Here is a 13142-nt window from a genome sequence, read left to right as displayed (position 1 = left end):
AGATGAATTCAACGATATGATTGGGATTCTAGATGCCTTGTAGCCCCACACTGCTAATTGGACTGATAAGAACAAGAAATGTAATGGGCAAAGAAAATTAGTTCACCTTCATTTATTTATTGCACTTCACTGTCAAAGGGCATGGTTTCCTCAATTTTTTTTTACCCGATGAGTGTAACGTAATTGGTTCTCATGCCTTCTTTTTTATTTATGGAGCTGACGCTCATTTTCTCTAAGTGGCCTGATGTGTATTGGATTTATCTATGGGTGTCTTATTATAGGATTGCTGAAATGATATGGATCACAGATGAGCGGTTCAATTTTGTTTTAGATTTTGCTCAATTTTTTTGCCCCTAGCATTTACAACGTCAAAAAAATTATGAAAAATAAAACGAAGTACGATTATATGGGTAGATCAAGCTACCATCTGGCGGAGCAATCATATAAGCAATCCACGATTCTAATATCCAAATAGAGCATGATACTCTTCAACGATGAGTCAATCGTGGAGGTCAATTGTCGATGGCTGCAAGATGAACATTTTTTGAATTTACTCAAAATTTATATACAAATATAGATTTAAAAAAAATGGTTTCCTAACATTTTTTTACAAAAAAAATGAAATTAAGAAAGCATTTCAAAATGGTGCCTTATAATCTCAATATCATAAACCATTGTAATTAAAATTAAAATATTGCAAACAGCCCTTAAGTTTTTTTGTTATATTTCATCTCTTACAGGAGCTTGTGGACCAAGATCCGAACCCGATAAACATCAAAGCCTCGATCTTTAATTGTATGACATTAATTTTAATTTCAGGCGGGTTAATTATTATTGCCCATCTCGAGAACACTTGTTCCTTCCTTCGTCTTCTTCTTCCTCTGGCCGAACGCCGCCTCCGTCTCCTCCAGCGACCTGCCCTTCGTCTCCGGGCAGAAGAAGAAGAAGAAGAGCCACGCGACGACGGCAATGCCCGCGAACATGAAGAATGCCCCTCCGATGGTGATGGCTTTGTAGAGCGAAATGAAGGTCATGGACACCACCCCGTTCATCACCCTGTTCACGGCCACCCCAAGGCTCGCCCCCTGCGCTCTCAGCCTCAGTGGGAAGATCTCCGAGCTGTACACCCACGTCACCGGTCCCAGGCCGGTGGAGAACGACGCCACGTAGAGGAACACGGAGGAGATACACAGCCCTACCGCCCATGGCCGGTTCGCCTCCCCGCCGTGCTCCGCCACCGTAAGGCCGGACCCCAGTCCCAGGAGGCAGAGCACCATCCCTCCGACGCTGCTCAGCAGCAACGGCCGCCGCCCTACTTTGTCGATCAGACACGTGGCCACCAGGATGAAGGCGACCTTGGTGACGCCCATCCCCATGGTGACGAGGAGGAGCCTGCGCCGCCCCTCGACGCCGGCCTTCTTGAAGATCCTTGGCGAGTAGAGCACCACGGCCTCGATCCCGGTGGCGCGCTCGAAGAAGTGGATCCCCAGGGCGGCCGCCAAGATGCGGCGCACGTGCGGCCGCGGCCGGAGGAGCAGCTCCTTCCACACCCCCTCCCCCAGGTGCCGCCCTCCAGGCGGCAGCTTGACGTCTTCGTCGTCAGCGGTGGCCGTGATCCCGGCGGCGGCTTTGATCTCGCCGAGCCTTAGCTCGGCCTCCTCTGGTGTATTGGAGACGCGAAGCAGGACGGCCTTGGCTTCCCTTACGCGGCCCTGCATGACGAGCCACCGGGGCGACTCCGGCATGGCGAGGACACCGAGCCCCAGAGCAGCGGAGGGGACGGCCGCCACACCGAGCATCACGCGCCACCCGACCTTGAGAGGCAGCTCGGAGAGGAAGTAGTTGGAGACGTAACCGAGGAGAATGCCGAAGCTGATACAGATCTCCGGGAGCGAGGTAAGGAAGCCGCGGGTGGCTGGCGAGGAGATCTCTGCGGAGTAGACCGGGGCGACCATGAGCGCGTAGCCGACGCCGACGTGTTAATTCATTAGGCTCGAGCATCGCGAAGTTCACTCCCATCCCCATCAGCACCGAGCCGAGTAAGAAGATAACCGATCCGACGACGATGGTGCAACGGCGGCCGAGCCAATCGGAGAGCCGGCCAGCGGTGAGCGACCCCACCAATGCACAGATGTTCATGATGCCGGCGAGCACTTCCACCTGGCCGTCCTTGACACAGTTCATGTTTCATCATAGTGTAGTTATTACTGTTGTGTGATGGTGGATTTCAATTAATTAGACAGATGATGAAATATATTGATTACAAAGTTTCATAAATTAAAATAATGAAAGTTCATTTGTTAATTTCATATATCCATAATAAATTTTATATTCAAAGCAAAAATTAGAAAATGATTCATTTGATCAAGTTCAAAGGTTTTAATCTTGTATTTACTAAATTAAGCTACTAATACAGTTCAATTAATGAATTCTTTCATGAACTTATTTATCTTTTAACCATACTGAGAATAGCTTCTTGGAGGCTTAAAATTTCTTTATTGATTGATTACAATCTTTAAAATTAATGCCAATGCTACAATTCTTGCCATAGAAAGTAATTTCAAAACCTTATTTATTTTGTAAAAAAAAAAAACTATATCGACATCTATTTCAAAAAAAAAAACACGTCAATACAAATATAGTAGACACGAGCAGCCAATGAATAACTTGATAAACTAATACTAGGGAGATTTAAGACAGATTATAAGTACCTGGACAATAAAACCATTCTTGACATGCCAAACGGCAAAACCAAACAAGATAACAATGTATCGTCTGAGAAAGAACTCAGATGATATCATATAAAGGCAAAAATTTTGATCCCAATGGGTAGGAAATCGCATCACAGCTAGAAGGCTGAGTTGTCTTCACATTAAAGCAAGGGTACTACTGAAGATCTGAAACATCAACTATCTATCACAGGCCATCAAACAGCACCGATAACAGAAACTCGGTAGGAATCAGAATCCTCATGGTTCAACTGTCGTCACCAGCTGCCACTCTCCATCCACAGCCTCTTTCCACAATGTGACATTATTGTTCCCATCTGCCACGGCTAATATATTCCCTGTAAGTGACCATGATACTCTCCATACAGGCGTGCGGAAGTTATTCACAACCTTTCCCTTCCATTGATCACCTTCCTTAGCCACTGTCCATGCGACAACTGTGCCATCCTGCGATGCACTGGCAATAGTCGATTTTGGAAGCCCCAAGTTTGGTGCCCAGGCCACATCCCTCACCCAGTCAGAATGCATCTGGAGTGCAGGGAAGCAGTCCATCTTCCAATTACCATTGTAAAGCTTCCACACTTTAACCGTGTTGTCACAGCCGCCAGATGCAAGCTTCTGTACAGGTTCAAGCCGTCCGGAACCAACAAGAGCACCTGGGGCCAAAGCTGGAGCCCACGTCACAGAAGTTACACCCACAGGATGCGCTTGATCGATCCTCGTGGTATCCCAGCCACCATCAGTTCTTGCAGTAAAGACTGAGATGTTCCCGTCTGAGGAACCACAAGCCAAGCAAAGACCTAGCTCGTGAGGAGCCCATGCAATAGAGTTAACAGAGCTCTTGTGCTCTGTGAAAACATGTTCCTGAATCCACTCATCAGCTTTGCTCCCTTCCTTCCATATGATCACTCGACCATCATAGCTGCAAGATGCGATCAAGGTACCGAATTTGGGATGAGCCCATGCCACCTGCCAGACTGGCCCTTGGTGGCCACTCAGAGTTGCAAGGTGCTGATGAGAAGAGCCACTCACACCAACAATTTTGATAGTGGCATCAGAAGATGCTGTAGCCAGGCGCTTACCGTAGTAATCCATTGCCACATCATGGATGGCATCCTGATGACCAGTCTCTATGTTCTGAGCAGGCATTGCTCGATATCTAGTATAAAAAACTGTGTTTAGCAACTTATAAATCTTATGAGATCATCATACTGAAATTATGCAATCAGATCAAATATGAAACTCATGCAGCCTGTCAGTTAAATCTAATGCAATTATATCACACAGCTCATAAACTATGTATATAAGAGATTGAATTTTTTTTCCCTCGTGGACCAGCAAAAGATTCAAATAGTGAATGTCATCTGAAATGCTGGAAGCAATTCACAAGATGAAATGAAAAGATGTTTTAATCGAGATTAATAAAGTATAAGAATGAACTTGGTGAAAATTCACAAATAAAAACAAACTGATTAGTGCAGATTTGGATAAACAAATATAGATGTAACTAAAACACTAGATTAAGAGCAGACAGAAGGATTCAACTACCTTGGACTAGGGCTTATGTTGTAGCATAATATCAGGGGATAGTCAATATCAACTACTGCAGAAGATAATTCCCAAAGCTAGGGGAAAAAATGAAAGGCAGCCAAAAACAACCTGTTTTTAGCCAAAGACAATATAAATTATACATAAAGAGAAGAACTAGAACATCCACAAAATGATATAGCAATTCTGGAATTGTTCCAACAAATATGACTACACTGAACAGATCTGGTCCTTATTTACCTGTGAGGACAGGAAGTAGGATTGGTAGATGATAGGGAGGATGGATGAAATTCTATTTTTCCATCATATCATTTACTTGGAAGATTTTTTTTTGTTTCATTATTATTATTTTTTTGCTGGAATGCACCTTTTGCTTACTTGAGAGGAAAACTAAAAGTGGAAATTTAAATCGCCTAAAATTACTTGAGAGGCAGACTAGAAACAGGGCAGGCCAAGAAGAATAGGTAGTGTAATTGTTGACAAGTGATGAGTTAGATGGCTAAGATAAAAAAGAAGATTTATAATTAATATACAGTGAAATTTTTCAAAGGAAACAGGTGACCTATTCATTTGTCACCTAGAAACCTTTTCATCCTTCACTTTTCCCCATATTTAGAAGGAAAATAAAAACTAAGAGTATGATTACATGGGCAGATAAATGGCAGAATGGATGAATCTTGTTAGTCTTTGATTCCTTGTGTAATTTACTTGGATGAATGAATAGAATAGATCAAAAAGTAACAGGATCAAAATGGGTTCCCATGCCTCATTTTTTTTATCGACCCAAAACAGGAGAACAAGGGAGGATGTCGATGCTTTGCCTAGGTTTTCACATAGGCAATCTTGATGCAGATGTAATCCTTGAATAGGATTGCAATTCTGCCCTTTATTTCATTAACGATCAATTTTTGCAAGGTGGATAACTCAAATTGACTACGGTCGTGTCTTTTCCTAAGAAGAGCAGAGAAGAACTAACACAAGTAAAGAAAGGTTTTTTTGCAAGGTGGATGTACTAAGCCAATCCCCTGTACTTGTCGAGTACATTCACCTAGAAACATGAACTTTTGTCTTTTCATCTCTTTGCAAATTGATATTACTTGTTTGTTGTCTGCAAAATCCATGAACTTTTTGTCTTTTAGTCCGTTTGCAAATTGATATTACTTGTATGTTGTCTAAAATCTATGACAATTGACATAAACATTACTTTACTACAATTAGCTACCAACTTCATCTTTGACATTTATCCGTCTGGGTTCTAACTGCGGAAAGTTTGCAATGCAATTATATTACTGATTAAAATATAGATTCTTTGTCAGGGTCAGCTTCACATCTACCCCTATGGTGAAGTGAACAGGAGAAAAGTGGAAGACAAATGGGTAATGAATACCCAAGGTGTTCTTTGTCGTTTAAAGAAATGTATCTTCCCTCTTTGCTATAATGCAATGATCATTTCACATCCATTGAAGTTCTATTGTCTATAAGCCGAATAAAACTAATCCATCCATTACTTTTTGAATGTTGTCATTAGTTCAAGGGGAGTAAATAGAAGGACAGGCCGGTGCACGAAGATCCTGCCAATGCGAGGTCCCGAAGAATTGTCTATTGTATGCAGCTTTACCCTGTATTGCAAGAGGTTGTTTTCGCAATTCAAATCCGTGACCTACAAATCAAATGGCAGCAACTTCATCATTGCGCCAAAGCTCAAGGGGAGTAAATAGAAACAAAAGGAAATAGTTTGATGAATCCACATTATTAGATTTGTCTTATCCACTTAAAGTCGGATGTAATTCAAGGGATACTCACATATTTGTGTTCTTAGATGTGTAAATTTATTACCAACCAATTCCACTTGATTTAGGCAAAAATAAGATAGGGGAACAACGAAATTAAATCCCTTCCTCTTCTCTATTCTTCCAATTAACCAGTGAAATTATCATTTTGTTTTGTTTCAGTCTCCTTGCTACCCAAGTATATAGCATAATTATTTTCATTAGTCGCTTTCCTTATTTGAAAATTTCATGTTTGTTTTCTATTTATTCTTTAACATTCCTTATTCCACTATTTCATATGTTATTTTCCTTCTTAATGTTGTGTTTATCTGGAGGGAAGGAAATTGTTAAATGAAAGGGAAAGAAATGAAATGGAGCATATTGTCTTATTTCCTTTCTATTCTATTAATCTTGTTTATTTGGACAACCCGAAGAAAAGAAATGATATCGCTTACTTCTTTGTGTTCATGAAGAAATGGATGGAATCAAGATTCCTTCCCCTAACAAGAGAAATTGATGATTTTGTTTTAATTATTTTCCTTTTCTTCCAACTGCTGTCCAAGTAAACACATCAGACTACTACAACTAAGCAACAATATCAAAAAATAAGCCATGTAAATTTCATCCCCTTAAGCAGTGGGCCTTTCATCAAACAAAACCACTGCGAGTTTAACACGAAGACTGAAACAAATCTACATTCCTTTCATTTTTACGAGATGAACAACAACCAAATGGGAATCTGAATAATAAGAATCATATTTCATATGAACGGAGCAAAACAACAGCCACCACCTCACATGGGGACAACAATATCTTTGTGAAATACTCGAAAACAAATCGGTTATAAACAGATCTCGATCAAGAGAAAATCTTTGTGAAGTATTCGAAAACAAAATAGATTACAAACAGATCTCGATCAAGAGGAGAAACTTACGATTAAGGTAAAGGGTTAAGATCTAGAAAACTCCACCGAAGAGAATTAGACTAGAAAAGTCGTCCTCGGCGGCAGACCGGCAGTGGCGGAGCCGGGCAAAAGCGGGAGGGTGACGGTCAATTTTGGAACGGCGAAAGGAGAAACCGAAGCATGTCGTTGACAAAAGCCGTAAACGGGCCCATGTATGGGTTGGGCACGGCTCATATAGGGCCCACGGCCCACGGGATTTAATTTTTTTAATATAAAAATAATTTTGAATTAATATACCAACTGTGATGGACATAATTTTACTTTGATTTTATCTGTTTCTTTCCTATTTAACTAACTAAAATTAATATACCAACCAGGGTTTTGATAGCTTCATGTTTTTATAACTTCTTTCTAGAAATTATCTTTTAGCCTAGAAAGCATGAAGTTACTGCCTAGAGGGCATGCCCCTTTTTACCTTTGTAATTGTTTAATAGATTTTCTATTCTTTGTTTACAGAGCATGAAGCTATTGCCAAAAGGAAGCAGGAGCTCACTAGTTATAGTTCTCTATTCATCTGTTGTGAGTTCTATTGACTTCATATAATAACATGAAGTTGCAAGTCCCAGTGACTTGGGGTTGTCAATTCTACAACTTTATACATACAATGTTTTTCTCTCTGCTTTGATTTTGTACCATCTTTGCTTGCTTTGACAGATTGGTGTCCGGACCTTTCTTTTAACATGTATTTCTCAACTATTATGCTCATGTCTCATGGAATTGGGAGTTAGTTAAGATATATGCACAATCCTGTATGTAAGTTCCTACTCTGCCTTTTATTTGATGTGTTTTATCACAGAATGAGAAATTAAGTTGCTTCGGAATAATGCACGTCTACTTCTCCAGAATGAGAAAGATTGGCTGCATTAAACTTGTATTTGAATGAATACTTTAGTTGCCTTGATATGATAAAAATGCTTTCGGTAATCAACTTGGTTCCAGTCCAATACAGAAGCGCACCCAAATGCCTGACATCAGATTGCTGTACTTGGTCGTCGTGTTGTTTTTTGAGCATTAGCCATCATCATTGTTGTGGAAATCCATCATGCCTTTCAAACTCTAACAGATCTAGAGAAACCTTCTCAAGTAGAATTTCTCTCAATCTGTCGATGTGAAGAATTCATCTTTAAAAAAGTGTTTTGTGTCATGAGTTTCTAACAAATCTGTTGGATCAGTCAACAGTTCAAAAGTGCTTTTAGGGCCTCCCTTGGTCTCACCCTTCTCTATGTTTAAATCCTATGTGTGTTAGCTGAATGCTAGAGTAAATATACTGTGAAATTTTATGCAAAAATTTATCATCTTAATATTGGTTGGATGGATTCATTCCAGAAATAGCATGCAATGGGACTTTATGTGATAAAATAAAAGCCCAGACCTTGACTTGGTTTATTGATCACTTGTATATTTATGTTGCATTGTCTCTCCTCTGCACTAGTTAATAATTTACGTAGACCAAATCATTAAGTGCTCAATGGGAGCTTGTTGATATTCCTGAAATATTGTCATTCTTTTACCCTGCTCGAAGTTATTGTATCGTGCAAATATGACACTGGCAAAATTTTATTGGGAAAGGTAGGTGAACTATGTTTTTATTATTATGATTGAGTTTGGTTTGTTATAGTTGGACTATTCCTTCAATTAGTGGGACTTAATGTCAGCCGATCACCCTACAGTCTCTGAAAAAAAAATTCCTTTAATTCAATGTCAGCAAGTTGCATATTATGTTAGAAAATTTACAAGCCAATGATATTTTTTAGGCGAATGTGCAAGTGGGTTCGAAGAACTGGAGATGGCCTCTCATCTTCAACATACTACTACAAGGACAATTACTCAGGTCACATGCATCTACATTGATCTCAGTTACATAATTCCCCCATCGCAGGCGCTCATCTCTGATGGTTGATCACCATGATTAGTCAGCATGTCACTAAATATCATTTTGTTTTGCATTGTTGGAGGTCCGGTAAATAGGAGATTGCCAATGCAAGATAAGGAAGAGTGATAATTTCACCAGAGAACAAACCAAGAAAGGCCTGATGGAGTTGGTCTATTCGCCTGAATTCCAAATGGGCCATCAACGATGGGTCTCAACATCAGATGGCAGAGTGGAAGAAAGGAGGCGGCTCAGTTTCTTCAGGTGGTTTTAATTCAGAAAAGCTGATTCCTTTAACCTTGGTTATAAGGCTGTAGCGTGTCCTAACTTTAGAAGGTTAACACCAATTGTATGCGCGAGCTCAACTTTGTACACTAATTACAGTCTCGCTATCCATGGCCTATTTCATGTTGTACTTGTTTGGAGGGAGTAAAACAGGTTTATTTGGTTCAATACAGCTTTTGGTTAGGCCTGGCTGCATAAATAAGAATTATGGATTATGCGGCCAGTTTTATTTCCGTCCAGATATGTACAAAACTAGAGAAAGAGCGATCTAGTTTTTTAGTTGATATATTTCTTTTTATTTTTTTCCCTATTACAAAGATGAGAAAAGATGCTGATGGACTGTGTAAACATAACAATGGATTCATCTAAATGGAATGCCAAACCATTGTACTCGTCGACTTCACAGCAAAACTGCATACGGAAGATCAAAACACAACAAGCAGGTTAATTTCCAATCATTAAATTATGAACTGCAATCTAGCAGCTTATTGATTAGTAAGTACCAAGTTATATAGATCAACACGCGTTGCTTTAATGACCAAACAAATAAATATCATATATCGTCGTCAGAATGCAATGCAATAACTACTTCGAATATACTGAACTCAAAAGAAAATTCATTGAAACTTAAATTGACGTTCCAAGTCATGTTCGATAGGATAAGCTCTTCAAATGAGGAAAGACAAACAGCAACTTAGCTAGCAAGAAACCACTGAGGCTCACATACCACTGAACGTCTTAGACAATAACATGACAAGAAATCTCAAGTGCAATGAGGTTCCTAAACCAATCCTGCAATAAACATCAATGTGAGTCAGTTCAACTGCATAACCCCAAAACAATTTTAAAAAACAATAGATGATGGGAACCATCGCAATGTCAAAATCATGCAGAAACAAAATTATAATGTCGTTTCAAGAACATAAGATTGTAACATTAATCCAATAAACAGAATACATCGACATTACTTCAATTTTCCAAATGTATAGATGCAAACATAAGATATTTAATTGGATCTCAGAGATATCACTAATTGCCATTTACCAAGGTACAAAAATATCATTTAATCAATCAACTATTTTTACTACTTTGCATTTGCCAGGGACAAATGGAAGGAAGATTAACCTTATTGGACTATTTGTAAATAAATCATTAGCATTTGTACAATTGTAAATAAATACAATTTATGAAAGGTAATCTCCTAGTGTAGTATGGTGAAGTTCTCAAGTCTCCTTTCGTATTAGTATGAGTATCTCATATTCCCGTTTGTATGACATTGACAGGTAAATGTAATCAAAATAAGTTATTCTACACTGGCAGATATCAACTATATGTGGTAATTCATTCTAGAAAAGAAGATAAGTAGAAATGGCTATAACTAATGCATACTTCAAGATTTGAGAATGGATGAATGGAGAAAGTTAACCACTCACATATTTTGTTAAATGCAACAATATCACAACTCTGGATATACTCATTCGCGGGTTCAGCACAGAGAGATTCCTCAATAAGGCTATCAACAGAAACCAAGTCATCCACAATAGTCATCATGATCTGCAACTTTTTGATTCCATACCCAACAGGTACCAGTTTTGCTGCATATTGAACAAGTATAAATAGATCATTAAGTACATATTTCTCTACAACTAGGATAAGAAAAAAAAATGCATTTGTGTCGGCTAGTAAAAGTACACATACAGGCTCCCCAGAGCAAACCCTCCATTTGGACACTTCTCACAGCTTCTTCTAGTTTTTTCATGTCTGTTTCATCATCCCATGGTTTCACATCAAGCAGCACTGATGACTTTCCAGCTGTCACAATAAAGGAAGCAAGTGCATAAGAGAACGATAGCAAAGACACAATAGTTATACATCCAGAAAACACCACTTGACCTTTTGTCAAACTTACATTCTTTCTTCTTGGAAGAGGCTTTGACAGCAGCTGCACGTTCTTCAGCTGCCTTCTTTTCCTCTTCAGTCTCTTCCCCGAACAAATCCACATCATCATCATCATCATCCTCATCTACTGGGGCCTGAAGTTACCGGTTATAATCAGAAAAGTAATTCATCAGTCATCACATGATTCCCTCTAATAAATAAGCATTCATCACATTCCACTACGATTTTTCTAGTAGTTACTCTTGAAAATCAATGGTTCACTAGGTTAAATTTTAATTTTTTATCAAATAAGAGCCATTGTAAAAAAACATACTTTGTCAACAACAGCAGGGGTGGCTGGTATCTCTTCAAGCAGAGTAGCAGTTGATTCAATTTTTATGCCATTCCCTTCTTCAGAGATGCCACTAACATTATACCACACAAGTTAACATGGAAAGATACATAGTAATACTGCATTTAAATAAACTAAACCAACTTTATGTGCATACCTCAAACGAAGCAAGGCATCAATGTGGTTATACCACCTGGCTGCATTGACATATTCAGAGGATGGAGGTGTGTTAAGTGCAGCATAGACAGCAATATCATCCTTGGATGCTTGGTAACTGAAATGTACCAATTGAAAATTTTGAGATGTTATCATCACTGATAGCAGAACATGTTAACAATTTATCCAAACACCTTACCCAGTTATATAACTGCGGGTGAGAAGGTAATCATTAAGTTTCTGGAGGCCAGATGCCGCATTGAGGTTGGCAAAAGCAACAGCCATCTTTTAAAAGAATAAATAAGCAGCCTCCTGGAACCATCTCAAGCAATCAAAGTTTTGATATTTGAAAGGTTCGGTATCATTTTGGCAGTCGTACATATCAATAGGGGTTAGCATCCATAGATTCAGTTGAAAAGAAAACCATCAATTGATAACAGAAGAAATACAAACTTAATTTCAAGGGGTGACAAGCATATGGGAAATTAGAAAGGAAAGATCTCAATTTTTTATTCACATGCATTTCAAGACCAATGAACAAATTTTTTGTTGCCACTTCAATCAACGATTTCATCTATCCAAATAGCAGCATCTTCAAATCGAAGAACTACAAATCGACATACAATCTCCTGCTAGATCAATCTAAACTTGTAGCCGGAAAAGTTCTAAACAGTAATGACACAGTTCGCAAGTCTAACATTAAGTCTGTGCATCGCAACGGAAAGCGAAAAGCATATATTCCTATAAGAAGATCGCGAAGAAAACAGCGTCGTAAATCGCCTCGAGAAGAAACCGCGAATCCATCAAATAAAAAGTAAAATTAAGAACGACTTCGTTCAAGAACACTACACCACAACGGAAATTGCTGAAAAACACTTATCCGATACAGCCGATTAAGAATCAAAGAAATGAAAAACGAATTGCCACGATTCATAACAGAAATCAAAAAAGAAAAGCAAAGATAAGGAGGTTTTAGGGTTTACAGAAACGGAGAAGACCAAAGCGACCAGGCGGCGGTGGGAAGGAGAGAACAATTAGGCGACTATTTATAGACTATGACCGTGGGAGTCTGGGAGCGTAACCCTATGCTTATTCCCATGACTTGCGGTTTTATCGAACCGGTTAAGTCCAAATCATTAGAATTTTTTTTTTTACAAAAAAAGTTTAAATGAAGTTTCTTGGGCAAAAATAAATAGGCACCTCTTTTATTCAAAAGGATATTTTTTTCATTAATCATCAAAATAACACTCCCCACTCTCCTTACTCCTTTTGATTTGACCATAATACCTTTAAATTTGAGCAGTTTAAATTTAAATAGTCTTATCAATATTTATATTATAACCATTATGAATTATAATTCTACAATATTATATAGTTCTTATTCATAATTTCTATAGTATATTACTTATCAGAACTTAAATTATATATATATATATATATATATATATATATATATATATATATATATGAATTATAATTGTTTATAGTGATTATGATTCATATATAACTATTACTTTAATACTTAGTTAATCATTGGTGTAATTTTTATATATTCAAATGGTGCGGGATAAAGAGGGTTAATTGGGATAGC

At 38.6% G+C, this 13142-nt stretch overlaps 2 protein-coding genes and 1 pseudogene across 2 annotated transcripts; all 3 read right to left on the bottom strand.

Annotated features, from left to right (window-relative positions):
* Nucleotides 1-710: 710 nt before the first annotated feature.
* On the bottom strand, nt 711-2184 carry LOC141827110 (putative polyol transporter 6; annotated as a pseudogene).
* Nucleotides 2185-2642: 458 nt separating this feature from the next.
* On the bottom strand, nt 2643-7097 carry LOC141827522 (protein transport protein SEC13 homolog A-like). Its single transcript, XM_074714789.1, has 2 exons — nt 6981-7097; nt 2643-3888 (listed from the first exon to the last, which is right to left on the bottom strand). Exon 2 carries the CDS (start codon nt 3876-3878, stop codon nt 2970-2972), a length of 909 nt encoding a protein of 302 aa, XP_074570890.1. The 5' UTR covers nt 3879-3888; nt 6981-7097; the 3' UTR covers nt 2643-2969.
* A 2665-nt stretch (nt 7098-9762) lies between these two features.
* On the bottom strand, nt 9763-12617 carry LOC141826600 (elongation factor 1-delta 1-like). Its single transcript, XM_074713858.1, has 8 exons — nt 12535-12617; nt 11751-11863; nt 11553-11669; nt 11378-11468; nt 11075-11198; nt 10864-10977; nt 10599-10760; nt 9763-9957 (listed from the first exon to the last, which is right to left on the bottom strand). Coding segments are annotated over exons 2-8 (696 nt in total). The 5' UTR covers nt 11837-11863; nt 12535-12617; the 3' UTR covers nt 9763-9955.
* Nucleotides 12618-13142: the final 525 nt, after the last annotated feature.

Source organism: Curcuma longa, chromosome 4, assembly GCF_044706935.1.
Source record: "Curcuma longa cultivar G26 ecotype Majalengka, Jawa Barat chromosome 4, ITB_CL_G26_1.1, whole genome shotgun sequence".
NCBI lineage: Eukaryota > Viridiplantae > Streptophyta > Magnoliopsida > Zingiberales > Zingiberaceae > Curcuma > Curcuma longa.
Note: the sequence above shows the minus strand (reverse complement) of the source record. Positions and strands in the feature narration are given on the sequence as shown.

What these genes read in the sequence shown, in the direction of transcription:
- LOC141827522 (XM_074714789.1), bottom strand. Translation starts at nt 3,878, where the DNA reads ATGCCTGCTCAGAACATAGAGACTGGTCATCAGGATGCCATCCATGAT.
- LOC141826600 (XM_074713858.1), bottom strand. Translation starts at nt 11,836, where the DNA reads ATGGCTGTTGCTTTTGCCAACCTCAATGCGGCATCTGGCCTCCAGAAA. An exon ending in GATGCCTTGCTTCGTTTGAG is followed by an intron (nt 11,469 to 11,552) that starts GTATGCACATAA and finishes GTATAATGTTAG; the next exon opens with TGGCATCTCTGAAGAAGGGA. An exon ending in CCCCTGCTGTTGTTGACAAA is followed by an intron (nt 11,199 to 11,377) that starts GTATGTTTTTTT and finishes CGGTAACTTCAG; the next exon opens with GCCCCAGTAGATGAGGATGA.